Raw genomic sequence first — 24,203 nt, 5'->3', positions numbered from 1 at the left:
GATAATGTACTTACTACAAAAGACACTAACGAGGCAGCGGTGTAAACGGTTCTGCTCTGTTCAGCCCGTATTCGTAAGCTTTTACAGAACATGCAGAAATACGGGCGAAACAAACACAGAGTATGGACAGAAGGTTCTGTCTGTATCCATATATTACGATGAGATAAATGAGCCTTTAAGCCTGTGCTCATCAGTAATTATCACAAATTCTTACAAATTCTTCCATCATACATAAAGACATCACTGACTGCATGCTCCAAGGCCAGATCCTGGCCATTTATTGCATCAATATAGTATTATGTTGTGTGTTAAAGTGTCCATGACCATTTCTAACCCTTTCTTTATCACGGAGAATAAAACAGCTTGTTTTTGCCTCTGTGTCTTTGCAACTGATGACATGGCTGTTCAATGAAAGCTTTTACGTCACAGAAAAGTAAAGTGTTGAGTAAGCATTTAGGTGCTCCATGATTGAAACATCATATGGGGGGAGTAGGTATTTGTTCTTACATTCTTCATCTTGAAAGACTCCTCCTCTAATCTCTCCACTGCCAGGATGTTCTCAATAGGGATTCTGCACAGAGCACCTTCACCTATAGACAAAGTACAGCACAACTTTAACAGACAATTCAAATAAGTGACAGGTTACTGAAACACCCACATACCAAATTTGTCCTTAAAGCTGTCCTTATCCACTTTTAATGAGTCACACAGTTGTATTATACTTCTACTGTGTATTATTTACATTTTTAATTCTGCTCTTACATAATCTGTGCCATGCAAGGTGACTGCTTTACCACGACTGAATTCGCTGAATTCTTGCACAAACGGCATGCTACATTAGAAAATGTGGCGTAGTTCACCACTACTGGACCTAATTACAAACATGTGGTCAGGAGTGTGAACTCAGTAAGCACAAAAAGCATACACATACAAACCACCATGCACAAAATGTCCACTAGTAAACAAACCTCATTATATGCAGCCATATCTACATACCAATGCTGTGTGTATATACATATAGATCAGCCATAACATTCATTTGCGTTGGTCCCCCTTGCCAAACAGCTCTGACCGGTCAAGGCACGGACTTTACATAACCTCTGAAGGTGTTCTGTTGTCACCATTAATACATTAACATGGATCACATCAGTGGTTTTTGGTACTTGGTAAGTACTGACCGCTGCATACCTGGAACACCCCACGAGTCCTGTCTTTACAGGGGCCATTGCAACCACATAATTTACTGTTATTCACTTTGCCTGTCAGTGGTTTTAATGTTATGGCTGATCAGTGTACGACAGAACCCACACACTAAGACACTTAACACAGAGTAAAAGCTCCAGACAAACCTTTTGAGTTACCTTTGGTTTTGTGGTAGGTGAACTCGTGGTTAGTGAGACGGAACCATCTTTTCTTAAAGTTCTTCATGCCGAAGCGATTCCTTCCCTGCGCTCGTTTGATCATGAATCTGAGAAAGAGGGAGAGAGAGAGAGAGTAACACAGGGAGAGAAAGGCTTTGAGTACATTAAGAAATTTTCAAACAAGATCTCTCATTGTGAAGGCTTGCACTAGCATAAGTACACCGCCTGTCAAAAGTTTAGTGTCACCTCACCTTATTTTGAAATTTGGATTTTTGGTCAAGAAAATGCAGTAAAAGCTATTTTCATACATTTATATGTAATAAGGTCCGATGCTTTAGTGATACATGATTCACTTTTGCTGTTTTTAAAGTAAAATATGTTTTTTTATTTATGTGTAATACCTATTAACTAAAACTTAAGCATATCTGTGTCTGTAATTGTGTTTATTGTGGATGTACAGTTTGTGTATGCACACATTATGTCATTTTTAAATGGACAAGTAGTGAACTGTCTGTTTGTCCACAATAAAAAGCAAAAGTACTTTTAGAAGAAACCAGAACTGAACTTCATGAGAAGAACACCTTGCCAACTGTTAAGCATGGGGGTGGATCAGTCATGCTTTGGGATTATGTTGCAGCCAGTGGCACGTGCATGTAGGCTACCTGTAAGGTTCCAACCCCTGCGCTTACGATTACTCAGCGAGTGAATGACTGAGTAATGTCATTTAGTCAAGGATATCCAAACTTTCACAGAAATCTGTACATGATTGTTATAATAATGTATGTCTTTCATGTGTTTCAACATGTGTAAAGCAGTTCAATCTTACCAAAATTTAGGGGATTTTACAAATATAGAATATAACAAATCTTTTATTTACATTTTATTGCTTACAAATACATTTAATATTATGTCAAATCAATACAAAAAATAAGTTAGATATATTAGCGGGAACTGTCTGATGCAGAGCATTCTTTAATCACACTTCTAACAATATCTCAATGATTCTGAACATCCTAATGTGTCCCTTCAGTTTTCATTTCCAATCTGTTATTAAAACCACATACTGAAACATGTTTTGCCAGTGTGGCAGTTTTGCTGATGTGTGCCAACATTACAACCCGGGGATAAAATGTGTGAGGTTTGGCATTACTTTCATTTGTACCAAAACATAACAGCTTTCTATTCTACATGACTGCAAACCAAAAAAGAAAATATGGGCATTTATACTATACACCTATGAAAAGCCTAGGTGTCCATAAACATTTGTCAGGCAGTGTAAATGAAATGACTTTCACAGTAAATCTAACTAATTGCTGTTCTTAGCTCTTGCATTACCTTTCCTATTTAATATCCCTTTCGGGCTCAAATGCAGTGACCACAAAAACATCACACATTAAAGTAAATGGGTGTGAGAATTCAGCCACACTGACCACCATTCTGCAGCACTCTGGATATTACAGCGATATCACTAGAGCTAAATCAGCACAGACTTCATTCTAAGAGGTATGAAGAATGTGTCTATGAATGGCCCATGCTGTGCCGTGTGAGAGAGTCTCTATGGCAAGCGAAGGGAGGAGGGACTGTCAAGGAAAACTGAGAGGCCACAACACACAGTATGAAAAAACAAAGGCAGCTAATTCCGTGTGCAGTCAATTCAGCACGTTACTGGCTTTGTCTTGCAGTGCATTCTGTGTTCTACTGTTCTCAAAAAGCAGGGAAGCGGACAGGGCTGGGAGCTTATGTTATGGGACACAGCTGGGTCAGAACGTCACAGGGCCGTCCAATCGGGTGCGGCTTACCTGCAGGAGCCCTTCCCATCAACCCTCTTAAAAGTGAGTTTAACGCTCCTGCGCCCAGCAGAGAGATACAAGAAAAAGACACCTGAAAGTGTCCTTATAGGAACACAAGTTATAGAAACACACATTTAACCTCTTCTAGGGCTCTGCAGATCAATAGTGTAAGTTAATGTAGTAGTCTGTGAGTGGCAGACCTCAAAATGCTAATGTTCTTTAAAAAGTGTGTGAGTGAAGTTTTATTCAATTTTATACACTTCCAAAAATTGTGCTACAGATTACCAGTAGCTTCCCATAGGGGTGGTCGATATGGCAAAGATATTATATCACAATACTTTAGATCATGACATTTTGAAACACAGACTAAAGTGGTTGCGGTAACTAAAAATGACTTACAAATAAAAGTGCTACAAAGGGTTCTTTGGTGAGCAAGCAGAACCTTTAAACATTGACTTCCTTAAACCTTTAAAAGGTTCTTCATACACATCTCATTTCTAAAAATGCTTCCTCTAAGGCATCGCTGAAGAAACCCTTCGTAACACCTTTATGTCTTTTTGTTAGGATCGCCTGCGTAACATGCTGCTTACCCTTCTTTCAACATGATTGGTGTTTCGATGCTCTTCTGGTCCCACCTCCCAGAGGATGAAATCAGGTCCAAAAACTGCATGCACAAACACAAGACAAGAAATTCAACCAATGAGGACTCGCAGAAAAGTTTATGGACATCTTGTTGGACATTAATTGATTCATTCAATTTTGGCTCTATCATACCTTTCACAAAAAAACACTGCAAAAGTCTCTACAGGAGCTTTAGAGATACACCAGAGAAGGACAAAAGCCTAAGAGAAGCCAAAATTCTCTGATATAAACAGATTAGCCGTAACATTAGTACCACTGGCAGTGAAAAATACTGATTATCTTCACCTACAGTGGCATCTGTCAGGGAGTTGATATATTAGACTGCAAGTGAACATGAAGCAGGAAAAATGGGCAAGTATAAAAATCTGAGCCACTTTGACAAGGATGCCTAGACGACATCTCCAAAACATAAGGCTAGTGGGGTTTTTCTGGAATTCAGTGGTCAGTACCTACCAAGAGTTGTCCAAGAAAGAACAAACAGTGAACCAGCAACATGGTCATGGGCACCTAAAGCTCACTGATGCAACCCATGGAGAATCCATCTCACAACTTACAGGATCTGCTGCTAATGTCTTGGTGCCAGATACCACAGGACACTTTCAGAGGTCCTGTGAAGTCCATACCTCGATTGGTCAGTTCTGCTGTGAAAGCTCAAGTGGGACCTACTCCATATTTGGCATAGGTGTTTATGTTATGGCTAATCGGTGTAAATAATGCCTTCTGTAAGTTGAGATGATCCTGTAAATTTGCTGAGTTACTGCAGTACATGGTATGGTAGCATGTGCAGAGCTTTTTGGTTTAATTTGCATGTAACCCAGTATAGTTAACTAGCTGATGATCTGTTTGTGTAAGCAACAATTATTTCAATCGTTTAACTAATTATAGATTAGAATAACTGTATAATTAGAATCATTAGATCAAAGAAAAGCAAAAGACCTGGAACGTATTTAATGGACTGTGGATTCAATAACATCAATCATCAGCCCAAGGCTGGTCTCCTCACTCAGTGTCATGCAGGAGCAACTCACGTTTTTCACAGCGTCTGCGTACTTCTGCTCGTTGAAGTAGTCGTAGAATGCAGCCATGTAGGACTCTTTAAAGTTGGCCTGGAGAACAGAAAGAAAAGGCTGAGGTCAATATCACAATTTGAGCCAAACTTATCTTGCAAGTTATTTGTAAGAAAGATCAAGATCAGCTCAAAGTCATTACACAGTAGACTTACAGATTTGGACTTGGCAAGACTTCCCAAGGTTTGGATGGTTTTGGAGATGAGCGTGAGAGTCCGCGATGTGCAAGGATCCTTTTACGAGATAGAGGAGGAAGAGGGCTGTTCAGGCCAAGTGACTCATAAACACAAACACAACTGTAGAAACTGGTAAAAGCTTTAAGACAGCATCAGTGTAGCCAGTTTTATCTATTCAGCTGAGAAATACAGGTCTTATCCGTTACAGGGAGCCCTAGCATGTGTGGGAAAATATGAACAAGCAGAGCTAGCTGTAGACAGACAGGGCACACTCACCGGATGGTGCGGTCTAAGCTGAAAAAGGTTTGGTGACAGGATGGCCGGGGCGAAGAAACGCAGAAAAATAAAACTACTGACTGCTGTGTACCTCACGTCCTGGTCCACTGTGGACACACAGAAACACGAACACACCATTAATACAAAGTAAAAAACAGGCTCCACATCAATGCTCCTGTTACAAAACCTTGCATCTCCGATATGGTACATTTTCAAACATGCTTTTAACTTGTATTCCAAGCCTTTTTGGGGCCATTTCTTTTGGTCCAAGTACATTTTATTAAATATTCACATGGAGTAAAGGACAGAAAATGGTCTAAAACATAGGTCTTCAAATCTGGACCTAAAATTGCAGTCATGTGAAAACCTTGTATCTACATTTTTATCATTGTTTACTTTTTGACATAATGTGAATCTGGCAGTTGTTCTTTACAATGTGTCAAATGGACCAAAAGAAATGCTCCAAAATAGGTCAAGAAGGTTTTTCTGTCTGTTATGGGGATACAAGGTTACAAGATACATATATGTATATAGTATAGGTGCAAGTAGACGTTATTATTGTATTGTCCTGTGTGAGGGCCCAGATAGCCTGTGGAGATAATCACCTCCTCTTTCTCTCTATGTTGGCCTTTAGGGAGCAAAAACGCTTCCCTGACCGCAACAGCTAGAAGAGTGAGTTGTTGGACAGCAATGATGGTTGGGATGGCTATTACAACAGTAATGGTAAGGTACGGAAGTCGTAAGGGTTCAAGAAGCTGATTAACAGTCAACAATAACAGTCGATAGGTAAATCAGTTGAAATGATCAGTAGTTGGAACTCCACAATCAGGGGTGTCCAATCTTCAGTTTTCTGCAACGATCACAGTGGATGCAGGTTTCAACTCCAACCAGGCAGGAGGTCTAACTTTACACCAATACCCATCAATGTCCCCCAGGTGGTGCTGTGTGCATTGCAAACCTAGTCTGCCACTGACTTTTTCCAAATGCTAGAGCCAGTAAACAGGAGGGAGACTGAGAATGAGGATACAGGAGGAAATGCGTAATAATGAAAAGATGAGGGAGGGGCTGCTAGAGCATGTTTTAATGGGAGAGCTCTTTCTGAGAAATTTCTTGGGAACAGATTACAATCGGCCCTGTTAGAAGGAATGTCTCTGCAAAGACAGGAGCATATAGGTTTCCGGACAGTCATGACAGTCAGGAACATGCTGTACTGGGAACAGTGTGGAAGTGCTGATCAATACTGATAAAATTCAACATTTTTATTTCCACACAGTAGCAAACAGTACTGAAGTCTGAGTAGGGCCTGATGGATTTCAGAGGTAAAAATTCCAATAAGTGATCACTCTGCTCTAAAGCCCCTGTTCAAATAAAACATTTCCTTCATTTTTCTAAATTTATCATGCATGAACTCTGTTCCGTCATGGATTAGGCAAGGGCCGGCAGCTGTGTATCGTGTGCACGAGATACGGCATGACCCATTGTGAATTCTCCAGAAAATTACTTGCTCTATTTACACATGGGCTCACTCGGACAGTACCCGGACTTGTACTAGGGGGCTGGCAGGATAAAGTCCTGGTAATGTCTGGTACATGTGATGCATTTTAGGACATAATACCTTTTTATTGACAGAATTGAACATAAACACATAATAAATCCATACAAATTGAAAATGGCATTAATTTTGCATGCAACAAATGTTCATTTAATCAGATCAAGAGTAATTATGCTTTAGAATGTGCAGAAGTGTGTCTCTGTAGATGACTTAAAAATAAAAACGTGTTGTAACATTTGTGTAAAACTGTACTTTTATTGTACAGTAATGTCTATACCCCCAACAGCTTTAGTTAAACAGTGCTTTAATGGCAGACATAAATGTTACTTCTCAACTCTGGCACTCAACTCTCCTTAAACTCAAACCAAAAGCTGAAACTCGGCCTTCAAAAACAAATAATGTAGCAATGGATTTCTGTCATGTAACTCCCACCAATTTGCAAATTTTCTTTAGTTCTTATTTTAAAGCAGCAGTATGTGAGAACTGTCATTTCTTGCTCCTGGGCTCCCCCTACAGTCAGACAGTGTAATTCCCTTTTTGAGGCACCCCTAAAGGACACGCTTTACACAAGCATTACAGAGATACAGAACCGTCACTGAAAGTTAGAAAAGCATGTGGACTGAGGCAGTCAAGTAATACTACACAATTTCCCATAAATATGATTATGCAGTTCTCACAAGCGTTTTCCTAAATTACACAGAGCAGTTAGCAGTGCACTGAGCCCGGAGTGGCCAGGATGGAGACACTATTCTCCCTTTTACAGTTCAGTGGAGCATCAACATGATAAAGCTGTTATTTTAAAGTAAATATGCTACATAATGTTGCTTTAAATTGTTTAAATCATGTTAGAATGTGTTTTGTTATTAGGAATTGTGATGTACAATATATTGGGTTCCCTATCGTCAAGAGATTGCGAGTTCTAGTCACCCACAAAATAAGTTAAAAAGGTATCCATGGGTCATTAATACTGGCTGCTATTACCAATGGACAGATATATCAATCTGACCCTAATCCAGTAGATATATATTGTTATATTTTGCCAAGATGATATATTGCGTCTTAGTACAATCTATATCTGTGTTTTTTGAGAATCGATGCAGTTTTGTGAAACATTGCGATACTTTCATATCTCAATAATTTTTTACACCTCTATAAGAATATATCCAGAATACTGCTTTTAATAAAATGTCTCACACAATGATGTTTTATTGTGATTTGCTACTATTAAAATGACAGCAAAGGAAATATTACACAGACGAAGAGGGAACTTATTTTGATTATTATGATTATTTTGAAGCAGATCGATATACACTGATATACTGCTATCACCCCTTCTGTGCTTCAGGGCATTCCGTTGCATATCTCAAGGTAGCATTGCACATGCCTGCTCGTGTGTGTAAACGGTTACCTTGGAAACGGGTGGCAGCGGACTCTCTGAGAGAGAAGAAGATGTCGCACATGACTGTGGGACATCTGACGCCAGAGGTGGTGATGACGTTGAAGATGCGGTCCACGTACTGCCGCAAGTTTTCCTGAGGACACAGGAAGGGAGTTGAATAAACACATATACACACACACACACAACCGTGTGCAACTTCCTGCATGGCATCTTGTGTGTCGTTGAGGAGTAAACAAGTATGCATTAATAACACACACTGCCTCACATCAGCATGCATACACACAGAAACACACACAGACACACACACACACACACACACTCATAAACATGCAAAGTAAGAGGGGAGTGTGACTCACCCTGTTGGTTTCCAGATTCTCTGATTCCTTCAGCTTAACTGGGTCGATTTCACAAGGCTTGTGCTCAGTGCAGATCTGCACACACACACACATACACACACATACACACACACATGATGAAGATTACACCTGACAAAGCCCATGAGACAGTGAACTGACTCAGAGAATGACAGAGAGAGAGAGAGAGGGGGAGAGAAAGAGAGAGAGAGACAGAGAGAGAGAAAAGCGAGGAGGGAGAGAGAGAGAGAGATAGAGAGGAGCAAGAGAGAGCGAAAGAGAGGAGAAAGAGAGAGAGGCGAGGAAGAGACCTAAGTGTCAGAGACAAAAAGAGAGGGAGACCAAGAGATATATAGAGAGAACGAGACAGAAAGAGGACAGAGAGAGAGAGAGAGAGAGAGAGAGAGACAGAGAGAGAGAAAAGCGAGGAGGGGGAGAGAGAGAGAGAGATAGAGAGGAGCAAGAGAGAGCGAAAGAGAGGAGAAAGAGAGAGAGGGAGAGCAAGAGAGAGAGCGACAGAGAGGAGAAAGAGAGAGAGGCGAGGAAGAGACCTAAGTGTCAGAGACAAAAAGAGAGGGAGACCAAGAGATATATAGAGAGAACGAGACAGAAAGAGGACAGAGAGAGAGAGAGAGAGAGAGAGAGAGAAGAGACTCACCTCATCAATGATAGGTTTAAGGGTGACCTGTAGATAGTGCATTCCTGCTAGCTTCATTGTCTCGTCGATGCATTTCGACGTTAGTGAATTGCCACGGAATATCGTGTTGGGGTCCCTGGGGGCCAAAGAGGAAGACACCGACTTTGGAACTGCTGTAAACGTGTGTGTGTGTGTGTGTGTGTGTGTGTGAGTGTGTGTCAACTCAGTCATCGATAACATAGCACTGAAACCTGAGGATTAATCTGCAGCCCCACAAACCAAGTGCTAACACTCCTTCAGCCTGGAGAACACAAGTGAAACAACAGCTGGACGGTCTGTCAGAGCCCTGAGGGTGAGCAGAGCAGAGAGTGATCCCATAATGAAACACTTCTGCTTGGGGGTGATTAAGGCCTACTGAGTGTAATGTCAGCTAGACACATACAGTATGTGTGCGTGTGTGTGTATGTGAGTGATAAACAATTGACAATTGATTTGGGAAAAGGGCTGTGATCAACACGGACTTTTAAAAACCACAGGTGTTTTGTAGGTACATGAGCAATATCTAGGACAGTTCCTTTTTGTGCCAGAGGGGGCGACAAAAGTCAACAATGCTCTTTCTGGAGATCTACCTTCCTGGAGGTTTCGCCTTCAAAGTTTTATTTATTTAATACTTGAGTTTTTCTTTCTTAATTTTCTCCCCAGTTACTAGTCACTCCCTTGCTTACACTAGTTATCAGTCATTCACAGTTTCCACTAAAGCCTTGGGTACACTACAGGACCTTTAAAGTCATAGTAGATCATAAATATTGAGTTCTGCTGATCTGTCTCAAAACACGTCTGTCTCACGTTACCAAGGAGACGCAGATTCACGCTGATCCAAACCGAAATAAGGTGAAAAGGCTGAGGTCGTGGGTGGTAAGACGGAGTTAGCAAGCCTGTGTAGACTGCAGAGGGAGTTGGAGGTGAGTAGCACAGCGCATATTGGAGACAGGTGTTGGCTTCTTATCCGAATTTCCGTGCCACCTTAAAAGGTGCTGGAGTGATGCGACATATTTAAGCACCAGAATGTAGCTGCTGCATCATTTAAGGTGGAATTTAAAATAAAAATAACTGCACTTTTCTTGCTCCGTTTTCATTGGCTATAGACAGATCCCCCTCAGATTGAGTCGATGACCAGAATACACTAATGGATTATGAGTCGGGTCATAAAATGTTTGATATACTCCAACTAGTCTAAAACGCAATCGGGAGGCCAAAAATCTAAACCAGCACCTTTCACACACTACTTAATTCTCTCTCCAACTATTGACGCTGACTGACGAAACAAATCTGCAGACTAGAGCCAACCCGTACAGAATCAATCAGCCAGACTGAGAAACACAGAGGAAAATTCTAAAACTGCATGATGTGACCTCTAGAAAATGTCTGAACCACATCTAACAGGGATCAGATTATGGGTGAACTGTTCCTTTAAGAGTTTAGTCACAGCAGTTTTAAACTACAGCCATAGCAAATAGCTCAATGTAAAACCCGCATAAAGACAGTAATGTGTGTGTGTGTGTGTGTGTATAAACTCACTGCGTGCGGTTTATCTCTGCATTGGCGATTGCACTGACAAAAGGCACAATTTTGCCGTAGTGCAGAAAGAGACGCACCAGCGGGACGGCCGCCTCCTGCTTTTCCCGACACACCTCTCCCAGGATGTGGGCCGCCGACGCTGAGACAGGCTACAACAGAACACAGTCATTTTACATCCATAGGAAAATTCTAAACACTTTTCTAAACACAAATTGTGCAACATGCATGTTCAGAGCAGCATTACAGAGAATTGGTATTTCTAGCTCCTGGGCTCCCCCTACAGACAGAAAGCTTTTAACATGCATTTCTGGACAAGCTGAGAGATACACAACTGTCACTGAACGGGAAAGAAGCATGTGGACTGAGTTAGCAGAGTAATCCTACAGGATTTTACAGCAATATGACTCGGATTACGCAGTGTTACGCAGTTCCCATGAGCGATGTCCTGCCCGCTCCACCAAAGTTACATAATGCAGTTAGCAGTGTGCTGAGCCTGGAGTGGCAATAATTGCGATGCTATTAACCCAATTACCGGTCAGTGGAGCATCACAATGATTCTGAAGCTGTTATTTTACATAGCGTTGCTTTAAATTATGGGACACTTGCATCAAACCTTTTAGTTGTAGTCAGGGGCCTGATTTTGTGATGATGAACAATGCTGATGGTGGGGTATGAGCTTCCTCTACTCATGTTAGCAATGTAACACCTGTGCAAATCTAAAGACGCCACACTTCAGACATGTTCAGACTTTCTGATCCACCTACATTTGGAGTAAGAGGGAAACGCTGTATAGTGCTAAATCATTCTTTAAAGCAGCAAGAATGCAAGAATATATATTTCCCGGGCTCCCCCTATAGTCAGGAAGTGGAATTTGCAGTTTGAGACACCATTACAGGACACGTTTTACACATGCATGTCTGGACAAGCTGAGAGATATAGAACTGCCACTGAATGTGAAAGAAGCATGTAGACTAGGGCAACAGAGTAACGTTATAAGATTTGACATAAATATGAATATGTTCGCAGCGGTACACAGTTCTCACAAATCTTGTTACAAAATTTTCCTATTACAAGTAGGTGGAGCGCCAACATGACTCTGAAGCTGCTATTTTAAGTTCCAAATGTTACATAATGTTGCTTTAAAGTAGTGTTCTACACTACACCCTACACTTGACCAGAGGTCTAATACAAGCTGATGACTCAAATACACTGAAATCAAACCTACACACCCTTCTAAACACACATACACACACACACATACTGACCTCCATGTGTGCGGACTGCAACAGCAGGTCAGTGAGGGGGCTGTAGCGCTCTGAAAGGAAGACGTGGTCCTCTGTATAAACAATGTTGAGCCTTAAAGAGCCCAGCTCATCAGCCTTTACTGATTTGTTGCCGTTTTCCCTCGGCTGCAGGAAGTACCTGTGTGTGAATGAGAGAGAGAGACAGACAGGGGGAGAGAAAGATAAGAGTATCCCGTTACTATGACCAATAACTGTCACACAATGTTGCAACAAAGTCATGACATCAGATTTTATAGTATCCATTACGACGGTAACTGGTAATGGGAGCGTGACACTGTTATTTAACTGGGCACAATCTGTTACGACAGCTCATGACATGGTTATGTCAGCTTCATGCAGCGGGTTCAAATAAAGAGTTGCCTAATTTCATATGTTGATAACCACTAAATCTTACAGCATGGCAAAGCAAGGAAGCCCAGCATCTTCTAAACAGCAGCCACGAGAGACATGATTCTCCCTATTACCGGTCAGTGGAGCATCACAATAATTCTGAAGCTGCTATATAAGGTAAAAATGCTACACAGCCTAAACAGTCCTCTCAACAACAGGCTCTTCAAAGGTTTTTAATAAAGGCAATGCCTCTATATAAATGCCTGACAATTCAAAGAATCATTCAGATGCTTAAATTGTTCTTTGCTTAGATTAAGTGCTTTTCAAACCCTAGTCCTATATAGCATTAAAAAAGGATTCTGTTGGGGTCAAATAACCAGTAATCAGTACTATATAGAAGCCTTATTGAGTGTAGAGCAGCACATAATAAATAAAGCTGAGGTATCTGATTTATAATGTGGCTTTACTGATGTATTTTAGTGTCAAAATGTCATGGTACATATTGTGAAAATGTCTTTTGAGTATTGTAATGCAATATTTTTGCCATATCATGTTTGCCAGCTGCTCAACTGAGGGACATCCAAAACAGACATCTTGGCTACTGTGAAAAGGAGTTAACTTAATTTGGCTGCATGTTCTGTATGTGGTTTTAACTTTACCATGCGTCATGAACGCCCGCCTGACCCAAAACCTTCAGCGGCACCCGAACACCACCTAAAAACTCGTCCCCGAACTTCAGATTACTGGCGTTCCAAAGATCCACCCTGAGGAGAGACATACGTTAGATTCAGCACACATCCTTCACTAGTCCTAAAAAGCTTGATACCTGTTTGGTCCATGAGTACATAATGTTACTCACAGTAAGTTATATATATACACACACACACTCACTATCAGGATCTTTCCTACTGCACACGTTTGTGTTTCCCTTTACACTGAGACACCTTGTGACCTCTTGACACCTGAGCAAAAATGTACTACGATAGACTAACATGCACACACACATGCGGACACACACACATACCTCAGTGCTAGCTTGTCCACGTCCTCCTCCTCCACATCAAACTGCCGTTTGGTGTAGCTGAGAGGTCTGGTAACCTGTAATCAGGGATATTAAACAACACGTATGTTTAAAAAAAGGTCTGTTTAATATTTGTCACGTCATAAAAACATATTATTATTATGATTATTATTATATACTCTAAGACTCCTGCCTGTGCCTGACTGAGTTCAGTTTGAGCATAAAATAACAATCAGTGCTTTATTTATATAAATGCAGACCCGGTATTTGTTATTACTGCTGTCCAGGTCAGGCTTTCCACATGCCCTGCTCCTGCCGTGCCCTTGGCTGGCGCTGAGGCTTATCTTAGCCACGGTGAAACTGGTCGAGCCAGACAGGCGCATTTGACCAAAGGATTAAGGGAGGAAGAAAGCGAGGTCTGGCCGCGATCGCTTTAGGAAGTGTGCGGATGAATGAACACGCACAGGAGCCGCTGCGCAGAACACAACACACCTGTTCACTCGGCAACAAAAAAGGACCATCAGCAAATCCTGCGTTAGCTGAACGAACTTCCCCTTCTACTTCACGTTTTAGGGTTCCCCCTTCTTCTTCCTCATCTATTCTAACCCTCTAACAAGCACACCGGCTGGAATAATAATCTGAAGCGCACCAAACAACATTACACTGTAAGTTACACTGTAAGTGAATGCAGAATTTCCCCACATGCTGTTTACAACTGCCGCTGCTACTATATACACTTGATGTGTAACAAATTCATATATTTTTAGAAGGAGGCCAGTGAGCTCATGGGTGAGACAGGTGTGTCAGCACAGGGAAACGCTGCAACGTGCAATGCAGGGCTACTGAAGGAGCAGGGTTGGGAAACACTGATGAGAGGCACGTTTCCCCCCAGAGACAATGCCACAATTGTTGTTGAAAGCAACGTTTCTGCACTTATTTATGTGCCTGGCAGTGGCTGGCCCACGACAAGGGTAGACAGGAAAAGGGTAGACATGGCCAATATTCCCATCTCAGTCAGCTGCTATTTATGGCTTGTAGTTAAGTGGCTGGGACAGCAGACCTCACAATGTTTTCTACAGCCAATTCATCCTAATTCTGTCCTAGCTAACATCCTATGCTGTTATATTCATACGGGACTCCATATTAATACACTCCCGCCACTTCTTTATTCTTGAATAATGGATGTTCAGAAACAATCGTATTGTGGAAACGCTCCATTTTACAGCGGGAGCCAATGTAACAGAGAACTAACTAGGAGCCAAAAGATCTGAGAGGTCAGTCAGACTGTATTATAGGACATTAAACACACTATACAATGGTAATTTAATAAAAAAAGATAGTATTTATGACTATTATTACTATATTTACTATATTTACTATATTTTTACATGCACATGTATAAATATCCATGTGGAAATTGGGAGTGAATGTACCTGGATTAGTATTATTGTGTCAATGTAATGTTACATATATTCCTGCGTTGTTCCAAATACAGGAAATGAATAAAAATACACATTTATATATTAAATGCATTATTAAATAGTGCTGAATAGTGGAAATAGTAGGAATAATAGCGCTTAAGATATTAGATATTAGAAAAATCAAACCATCTTTTCCATTCTCTTAATTAGTTTTGAAGCCAATATCTGCCAATACCGACATGCTCCTGGGGGTCCCTGTACAGTGGAATTCACACTTCAAGCCACCCCCCAAGAAGGGCATGCTCACATACGTTTCTGGACAAGCTGACACATACAGAACCATCACTGAAAGTGACAGAAAGTGACAGAATGGACTAAGGTGGTGGAGTAATATTATTATTATATTAAGGATTTTGCTGAAATATGAATCACTTCTTCATGGCACAAAGCTTTAAGGCTTCTGAAGCATGTTGGCAGGGTAAAAATGACAGAAGACTCTTCATTCTGATGGACGATGACGAGCCTGTGTGTCCAGTGCGTGTGTGAGGCGAGCTGAAGCCTGGCCTGTGTGTGTGGGAAAGGCCGCGACTGTGAGGAGGAAGCGATCAACAGAGTGAATTGTATGCCTCAGAGTGTCGGAATCAATCACCCTGTTGTCTTCTCGCATTCGCTGGATTGTGTGTTGTATGTGTCTGCGTGCCAGTGGCCGGGGGGGCTATTAAAGGGTTTTGCCCAGGACAGACGTACATAAGGGTGGAGCAGGCTGCTATGTAGGAAAAGGGAGTTGAGAGAGAGTGGTCAGTTTGTCCGAGGCGAGATACTATCGTCCCCGCTGGCACGTGTATCGCACACAGCACTCCCTCGAGAGCTCACAACATCAACAGCCCTGCTGTGGTTTCTCAGAAAGGAACGGTTCACCAAGCAAGAGCGAGCGCAAGGGCGTGGATATGTTCTCTTTCTCCTTTCCCCTCGTTGTTGCCCTTTCGTTCTCTCAGTTTTTCTTTCTGCGGTAAACCGCCACTTATCACTTCTCACTATCTGTGCGCCTAATGGTGGAGGGAGGTATTGAGATTCGCCAGTGTAAGGTTAGAACAGCCTAGGCCTTCACTGGAACACAGTAAAACATTGGTTATTATAGATCATAGTATTATGTTAATGGTGGAACTGGTTTCAATCAGTACCGTACTGGCATAATATACTACTGCTGTCATCACAGTAACTGCTAAAAGTATATTAAAACCTTCCTTTCAATATTTTGTTGTATTTGAATGACTTTTTTCAGTCTGCCACCCAGACTCCATTCATTTTGCCACTTTGTAAACAAAGAAACATGTGCATGGCATGTAAATGCTGTCTTGTCTGTTTACGGGAGGATATGAGGGTGTGGACTCTCTTCGAGTGGAAAACCACAAACTGCTAAAACTGCTAACTGAGATTCAAAACGAAACATCTAGGAGAGCTTTGTGACAAATTTCTGTAATATCAATCAATGCAAGATTCTGCAAGACAAAACATTACATATTACAGGATATTTCTATAAAAATAGAAATGTCCCAGATCATGCTGCTTGCCATCAGCAACTGGAGGCCAAGAGAGCACAGTTGGAATTGCTGGGTGGATGTTGGTCAGCACAGGGTGTTGGTTAACTGTTTTATCAGTGCTGGGAAACCACGCTTTCCTTCAAGCGCCCTGGCTTTCTAGCAATGCTGCATCGGCGGCAGTTTGAAAAGAGGTGGAGGCTGACTTCACATGAGTTCACATGAACAGGGACTGAGTAATTGGTCTTCCATATTGGGTAGATAATGGGGAAGATTATATAAAAAAGGAAATGTCCTGTAATATTGTTAAAATATCAATGCAGAAAAAGGGCTCTTTATAGTACTGGAAATGACTTCTAGCCAGGGTTGCTGTATTGGGGTGCTGTATGGGGAGGGGTGTAGTGAATTAAGATGATTCCAAGGGCCTGTGGCTGCCAACAACCCTAAAAAAAGGTATTCATTGGGTACTTTGACAGACTTGTTAAGAGTTGTGGCCCAAAATTCCTGGCAGCCCCCCTGTTTCCAGTAATTGTGCAACCTTTCTGGTGCTGCATAGTACCTTTAAAAAAAATTTAAAGGTTCTATAAAGAACCAAACAGGGGGTTTTCTTGTAAATGAAGAACCGTTTAGCCAAGCAGAGAACCATTTATGCATATAGGCTGTTTTCTGATATTAACACAGGGTTAAAATTATACATAGAGTAAAACATGTACATACAGCACTTACTGCTTCTGGTAGTTAAATTTGTTGGTTTCTTTTGGATGGTAAATTTGGTTGGGTCTTTTAAACACAGTCAGAATATTTTCTATAGGACTTAGGCTATAGGGCGTCTATAGGGTCCCACAGCCACTTCTAAAGTGTGTTTGGGGTCATTGTCCTCTCGCAATGTACCAGTTCCAATAGCAGCAAGACAGCCCCAGGACATGATTCTACCACAGTCATGCTTAACAGCTGATACAGTGTTCTTGGGGATAAATGCCTCACCTTTGTTTCTGTAAATATACCTCAGGTCATTATTAGCCAGACCTTGGCAAAGTGTTCTTGTGCATCTGATGAACATGGAATCTGCAGTTGTTTAGAAATGGCCTCAAGCGACATCTCTGACTCTGTATAAATCTATGATCACTCTTTTTCGATCTGCACTGAGCTTGGACATTTCCTATTGTACCGGGTGTTGGTCGATCCAATGAGTGTGGTCAAACAAGCCTTTTTTTATGTGGGAACAGAGAAGCTACCAGCTGTAGTCAACCAGGATCACTAACAGGAAGTGAAGAGGCCATGGCAAGTTGAAGGACATCTCAGAACTATCCGCACGACTGAAGGAATCATCTCTGTGGGTCTACGTATACTTTTGAACCCTGTTTTGATGTTGAAAAAAAAAAAAATTCTCGTTTTTTTATTTCTATTAAAGATAAACTTAAAAATGGAAATAACAACAAATACACTGTTTCAAGATGTTTCTATTTTTTTTTTCTACTATTTTTTTTTAGTGTGTTGTCTATCGCTTGCCTACTGACGGTAAGCAAGTTCCTTAGCACTCACTGGTGCACCCTACTCTGCATCTCAACACCGGCTTTAATTAAAACATGTGCTCCACATCTCAGGCTCCATTTCACTTGAGTGCAACAGTAATGGTTCACAGAATGACTCTAATGGTTAATGTTTGTTCAGCAGGAATAGGTTGAAGGGGGTCTCGAAGGACACCTATGTTTTTTTTTCCGCTGGAAGTTCTTACCTCAAAGTAAAAGACTTCATCGAACTGAGGGTTGTTGGTTTTCCGTTTGACCTTGGTCTTTTTGGCGTCTGACCTGTGAGAGAAAGACGGGAGATTTTTTTTTAATATATATATATATATATATATATATATAGCACATACCGTTACTCAAAACCGAACATGTGTAACTAATGGAAATGTGTGTGTGTGTGTGTGTGTATATATATATATATATATACACACACACACACACATTTCCATTACACACACATTCACATACCGTTACTCAAATCCGAAAGTGTGTAACTAATGGAAATGTGTGTGTGTGTGTGTGTGTGTGTGTGTGTATATATATATATATACACACACACACACACACACATTTCCATTAGTTACACACTTTTGGATTTGAGTAACGGTATGTGCTGCTACTCCTAAAGCAACCCAATTCCATGTATATATCCTTTCCACATTAATTAAGTACATTACATCAGCACAGGGCTTGTCAGTAGGTAAACTGAAAGATTCCTGCATCTGAAATTCAATGTCACTTTTTTCTTAATTTTTATAACTTTGTCTTTGTGTAAAGCTGTTATAACCTGCCAAGGCATTCAAATCTGACAGTTCTTACCTAGATGGCCCCAGTAGAGAAACTGCAGCGTAGGGATCACACTGTCCATTAACGATGGGCAGGCCCTGGCACTCCAACACTCTGAACAGAGAAAAATGCAGACAACATTTATTGTAACTCCTCTGGCAATGTAGTCTTTACTTATAGTCAATGATGAACTGGTGAAATCCCAACTGACATATTCAGGCATAAGTAATGCCAACTGGCTTGATATACAATACTTGTATACCTGTAATATATGTGTCAGGATTCGCCGTCACTCACATCTAATTCAAAAGCGTTATGAGGTTTGCGTTATGAGCATTTATAGCTAATGCTATCTACATGTATTTAGGAAAACCTGCATCCACATTGATCTGGCTATAGCAATATGTACAAATGTACAAATAAATAAATAAATGAATGAATGCAGTAAATGCAATGGCCCAAAGCACTGATGCAATTGTGAACACCGCACTCATATACTTATTGATTACCTAGAGCATTGGCATAACTCCAGTCATATGGTTACTGAATTCAGTAAGTTTGCTATATGAACAGTTAAACTAGCAGCCAATCATTCCCCATCAAAAAAAGCTACCAAAATGAAAACACTAATTTACCAACGACCGATGGCAACCCTCAAAAATGACCTAATACAGAACTGTCAAAGTCTTAGGCACCCCTGAAAATAGTCGAACAAGGACAAAATTAAAAGGACACACAGTGCTATTAATGTGTAAGTGGGTCGAGGAAAAACAGCACCCCCTCATGGAGAGCTTTCAACCTACTAAACAAAAGTATGTGAGTGATTAAATATTATAAAAAAAGTCTTATAAAAAAAATATACAGAATATGTTGTTTTCAGTAAAGTTATTGCTATGTTAGAAGATAACAACTCTCTTCCATATCACTTCATAGGTTTGGTTGTCTGTGAACTCCAGCTATTGTATGGATTTGTTCAGTTCTATCAGAAGCTCACCTGATTGACTTTAATGATGGATTCATTAGATACACAAGGTGGTTACTAATTATGTAAAGCTGCTTTGTGACGACAACAGTTGTAAAAAGCGCTATACAAATAAATTTGACTTGACTTGACTTGACTGTAAATACTGGACTTCCCAGATTAGAGCTCTGGGTTAAGCTAACACTCCGACACGGTCTCTCGGGAGCCACCCGGGTAAAAACTGACAGGTCCTCAAAATTGTTTGGCTCACAATGTACTCTTTATTCGTTTATTAACAAAATAACATGTGTGGCCCAGATAAGCATCTTTATTTGACTTTTATCAGACGCCAAAGGCTTTTGCACAGTCCTGTACATCTACTCAAATATCAGCCTAAGCAGAAACCAGCCAGCGTCCCCCTGATGACCCCAAACATTTTTACTAATAGCTTGATTAGTTGGGGAGGAACATCCGAGCGACAAATATACACCGACAATTCTGAACAGGCAGACAGCTCTTAGCCTCGTCACTGAAGTATTTTTGGACCCTGTTGCCTGGGCAGTAGAGCCTGGAACTAATCAGATTTCACTTCCCTCAGTTCCCCAATTGAAGTGAGGCAGATCCAGAACCAGAAGACTTTGAGGAACTCAAGACAACTGGCATCGGCAGCAGTCTAGACTCCGATGCTAATACAGACCAAGGCAGACTGTGGGGGAGGTTCAGAATTAGATTTCCTCAATTAACATCCTCACAAGCATGCGGCCTACATATCTTATCTAAAAGGAGATAAGGGTGCTAAATATGTGTGTCTGGTTATTCTTCAACCTCAGCCATCCATTATTTCCTTAATAGATACCACAATTATCTCTCACTCCTTGATGTTGGACTTTAGACTGTGGAGTCCCCGTCCCAACCCCTCCTGCTGATTATCTGTTTTTGATCTGTGTGATGAAACGAAATCTCAGCTCCTTTTTTCCCATCACAAGCCCACTGAACTATCAGACATTCCTGAACTGATAACTAGACTACTCCAGCCTTTTCCAACCTAATATGCTACATAGGCAAAAGTATTGGGACACCTGCTCATTCGTTCGCCTCTGCTGAAATAACTTTAGCAACTGGAGTAACTGCCTCTACTGTCCAGGAAAGGCTTCCTCTTCATGTGGCTCCCCTTGGTTATTCAGCTCTTGTATTAAGGCCGTATGGACAAAAGTATTGGGACACTTGCTCATTCGTTGTTTCTTCTAAAATCAATGCTATTAAAAAAGGTGGCTTTCATCGTTTGATCCCGCTTTTGTTGGAGTAACTGTCTCTACTGTCCAGGGGGGAAGGCTTTCTACTAGATTTTTTTGGAGCACTGCTTTGATAATTTGATTGCATTCATCAACAAGAGCATTTGTGAAGTCAGCACCTCATCTCCAACTTCCCAACAGTTTCACTGCTCCACAGCTCGATGCTGGGGGGCTTTGCACCCCTCTGCTGCAGAGAGTCCTATTCTATTGGCAATACTCCACCGGGACGTGACAAGCTGTGAGTGAATTTGCACATTGGTGCCAACAATGGCAGCAATAGGTGAACCTTAAAGGACCTGAATGCATTAATTAGGGGTGTTCACAAACATAGCTACAACACCTGCCCACTGGTTTCTATTATACACTATAGGTTCAAATGTTTGTGGACACAGATACACATAAACCTACAGGCAAAATGTTTGATGCCATAAGTGGGCTAGAGGGGTTGAAAGCCCCCCTGCATTGAGCTGTGGAGCAGTGGAACTGTGGTGCATGATGGTTTTTGGCATCATCCAAACATCCTGACCTCACAAACATTTCAGTCACTGAATCAAATCCTCAAAGCAAGGCTCCACAATCTAATAGACAGCCTTCTTCCCTGGACAGTAGAGACAGGTACTCTACACTTTTTTGATACCCTTGATTTCAGAAGAAACAATGAATGAGCAGGTGTCCCAATACTTATATATAACACGAGCATCCACGAGGAGCCACATAAAGAGAGTATAAAGAGGACAAAACCAAGAGCTGACTGGTAAACACTACTTTAATCACTTATTATTAAGCAATAAATATTAATCATATTGTTCAGATCAACGTTTTTCAATCTGAAGCCATTCTGCTAAATGAGTTATAAGCCGGGTTCAGCCGTGGTGATTCACAGCTAAAATAACTGCCATGAAATATGCTACAGTTATGCTTTCTAACTAAAGGTACTGAAGATGTACCCTAGAGGGTATCACCACAATGACATTTAGAGAGACCGGGTGAGACAGACTGTAGAGATTAGGTTGGAAGAGTCCCCAGGAGTCCTCCTTTAACGTCTGTTCTGGCTTCTATATCTAATACATGTTTGCCAGGGTATCTGGCATCCTCTCGTACTCCACCGTTCCACCTCCATCTACACCCATGACCCCACTGTTCACCTGCCAATGACCCTGTTCAAGAGTCCTCACTTCTCCGCTGTAATCACTTCACACAGACACAGACACACAAACACACACACACACATGCTCTACGACTCATTCAAGAGCCGTGCCAGGTGTGTGACTGTGCCCCGAGTCGTCTGGCACGTCACTGGTTTCCACAAATAAAGCCCTCATGAAAAAAACAACAACAACACACTCCCACATGATAATCAGATGTCAATCAAAGGCAGAAATCTAGACCGTATCTCGCAGTCTGGTTTGGACATGGTATTTAAATGCAGTCATGTCTGTTAAGGGGAAGATGTGAGGTGAGGATGTGGACGCTCTTCAAGTGGAAAACCACAAACTTCTAAAAGTTGTGTCTGAGATCAAAAACGAAACACTGGTGAATAAGTATGCAGAAACTAAGCAGCTTGTTTTGAAGTTGCTGCTGTTGTCACTACTTTTCACTAAGCTCCGCCCATTTACACCATCATAAGGAGTTACAAGGAGTGTTTCAGGCCTGACTGCTTTTTAAATGGGTCTCAATACAAGGCAGCCTGTGTGGCAACAGATGAGCTTCCGTCTCTGATCTTACATCAACCAACTAGGTAGGAGCAACTTAATAGAGTGGACAGTGAGAGGACTCTGTGTTTAAAAACTCCAGCAGCACTGCTGTGTCTGATCCACGCGTACCAGTGCAATACACACTCACTAACACCCTACACCCCACTATGTCAGTGTCACTGCCTTGCTTAAAAAATGACCCACCACGCAAATACTGCCTGCTCTGTGGTGGTCGTATAGGGTCCTGATCATATGGTCAGTGATAAAATGGAGAGTGACAGGACAGTGGAGGAGTTAATATTATGGCTGATCACATTGTGCAGTGCAATATTAAACATACTCTATATAGAAAGCAGAGAGCACTCTGAGAGCTTTCCCAGTTTTCCCATGGACTGTAATAGGGGGGGAAAGAGAGTTGATGCCTTAGAAGGTAGGTTTCTTCTTGTCAAGCAGTCTGAGGTTATATGGATATGTCATGGCGTGCTAGATGGAGTCAAAGCAAACAGATTTATTAACGCAATAAGACAAACAAAAGGGGGGAAGTGAGGCAAAAAAGCAGCAAACCATGAACAACAGTGATCAACAAAAACCTGAACGTGGCGAACAAGAGGGCGAACCAAAAACGAACCTGGGACTGGGGGTGGAGCTGGGGAACCAGCTACTGAGCAAGAATGGCTAGGCCGACCAAACCTGGAACCGCAGCGTGCTGCCGTGAGCGAGGACAAACGGAAATGCAACAGAAGTCCTTATGTGAGCCTGTGGACCCACGGCCTAACGAGGGCGATGACGTGGGCCTGACAGGATAGTAAAACCCTAGTTCACTAGAAATCAATGATTCGACATGTGATGATATTCATAATGTGTCCGAGATTGGAGTAAAATAAACGATATTGGGCAGATTATTATTATTATTATTATTATTATTATTAATGGGGATACATGGGTGGCTTTATTTGGATTAGTTCCAACAAATTAAAAACTCTTAATTCTTTAGAGTTAAAAACTATTTAGAAGTGCTCAAATGTGAAATAAGGTGAACTTGCCCTTTAATTCCAGTCATTTAGAAATACACATCACCCGTAGGTGTGTTGGTTTATGAAGGGGGGATAAATGGAAGTGAATAAGCCGGTACACTGTAATCGCGTCCATTATGATGTCACATCCAGCCAATAAGGGCAGAGCCTGTGTTTTCAGACACAAGCCCAGTCTCACCCACTGGCGGCCTGAATGACATCATCATGGCACATTATGCAAAGCCTTGTCCCGCCAGCAAGGGTCGACAGTCCATCAAACACACACACACACACACACACAAACACATCTCTTTGTGACTCAAACTACTGTTCACACACTACTGTTATTCATGCCCAATCAGATAATTTCAAATACACACACACACACACACATACAGGTCTATATAAAAAGATACAAAAGTTTAGGTGATGTAGTGCACATCTGCCTCGCTGGTGTCTTATGTCCTTATGTAACTATGTTATAAA

The 24,203-nt window shown here is 41.4% G+C and overlaps 1 protein-coding gene across 2 annotated transcripts in view; it reads right to left on the bottom strand.

Annotated features, from left to right (window-relative positions):
* rasa3 (RAS p21 protein activator 3) overlaps positions 1 to 24,203 on the bottom strand; it is an 86,286-nt gene that overhangs the window by 6,438 nt on the left and 55,645 nt on the right. The window contains exons 6-20 of one of the 2 annotated variants that reach the window (XM_072656796.1): positions 18,791 to 18,871; positions 18,181 to 18,253; positions 13,490 to 13,563; positions 13,125 to 13,229; positions 12,097 to 12,253; positions 10,832 to 10,980; positions 9,275 to 9,389; positions 8,620 to 8,694; positions 8,273 to 8,396; positions 5,313 to 5,419; positions 5,016 to 5,093; positions 4,822 to 4,899; positions 3,742 to 3,815; positions 1,350 to 1,468; positions 508 to 590 (exon numbers count right to left, since the gene is read on the bottom strand). In XM_072656796.1, the coding sequence (XP_072512897.1) occupies positions 508 to 590; positions 1,350 to 1,468; positions 3,742 to 3,815; positions 4,822 to 4,899; positions 5,016 to 5,093; positions 5,313 to 5,419; positions 8,273 to 8,396; positions 8,620 to 8,694; positions 9,275 to 9,389; positions 10,832 to 10,980; positions 12,097 to 12,253; positions 13,125 to 13,229; positions 13,490 to 13,563; positions 18,181 to 18,253; positions 18,791 to 18,871 (1,492 nt within the window). The remainder of the gene's footprint in view (positions 1 to 507; positions 591 to 1,349; positions 1,469 to 3,741; positions 3,816 to 4,821; positions 4,900 to 5,015; positions 5,094 to 5,312; positions 5,420 to 8,272; positions 8,397 to 8,619; positions 8,695 to 9,274; positions 9,390 to 10,831; positions 10,981 to 12,096; positions 12,254 to 13,124; positions 13,230 to 13,489; positions 13,564 to 18,180; positions 18,254 to 18,790; positions 18,872 to 24,203) is intronic. The other variant, XM_072656797.1, reaches the window with a different exon arrangement.

The sequence above is a fragment of the Salminus brasiliensis genome, chromosome 15 (assembly GCF_030463535.1).
Source record: "Salminus brasiliensis chromosome 15, fSalBra1.hap2, whole genome shotgun sequence".
NCBI lineage: Eukaryota > Metazoa > Chordata > Actinopteri > Characiformes > Bryconidae > Salminus > Salminus brasiliensis.
Note: the sequence above shows the minus strand (reverse complement) of the source record. Positions and strands in the feature narration are given on the sequence as shown.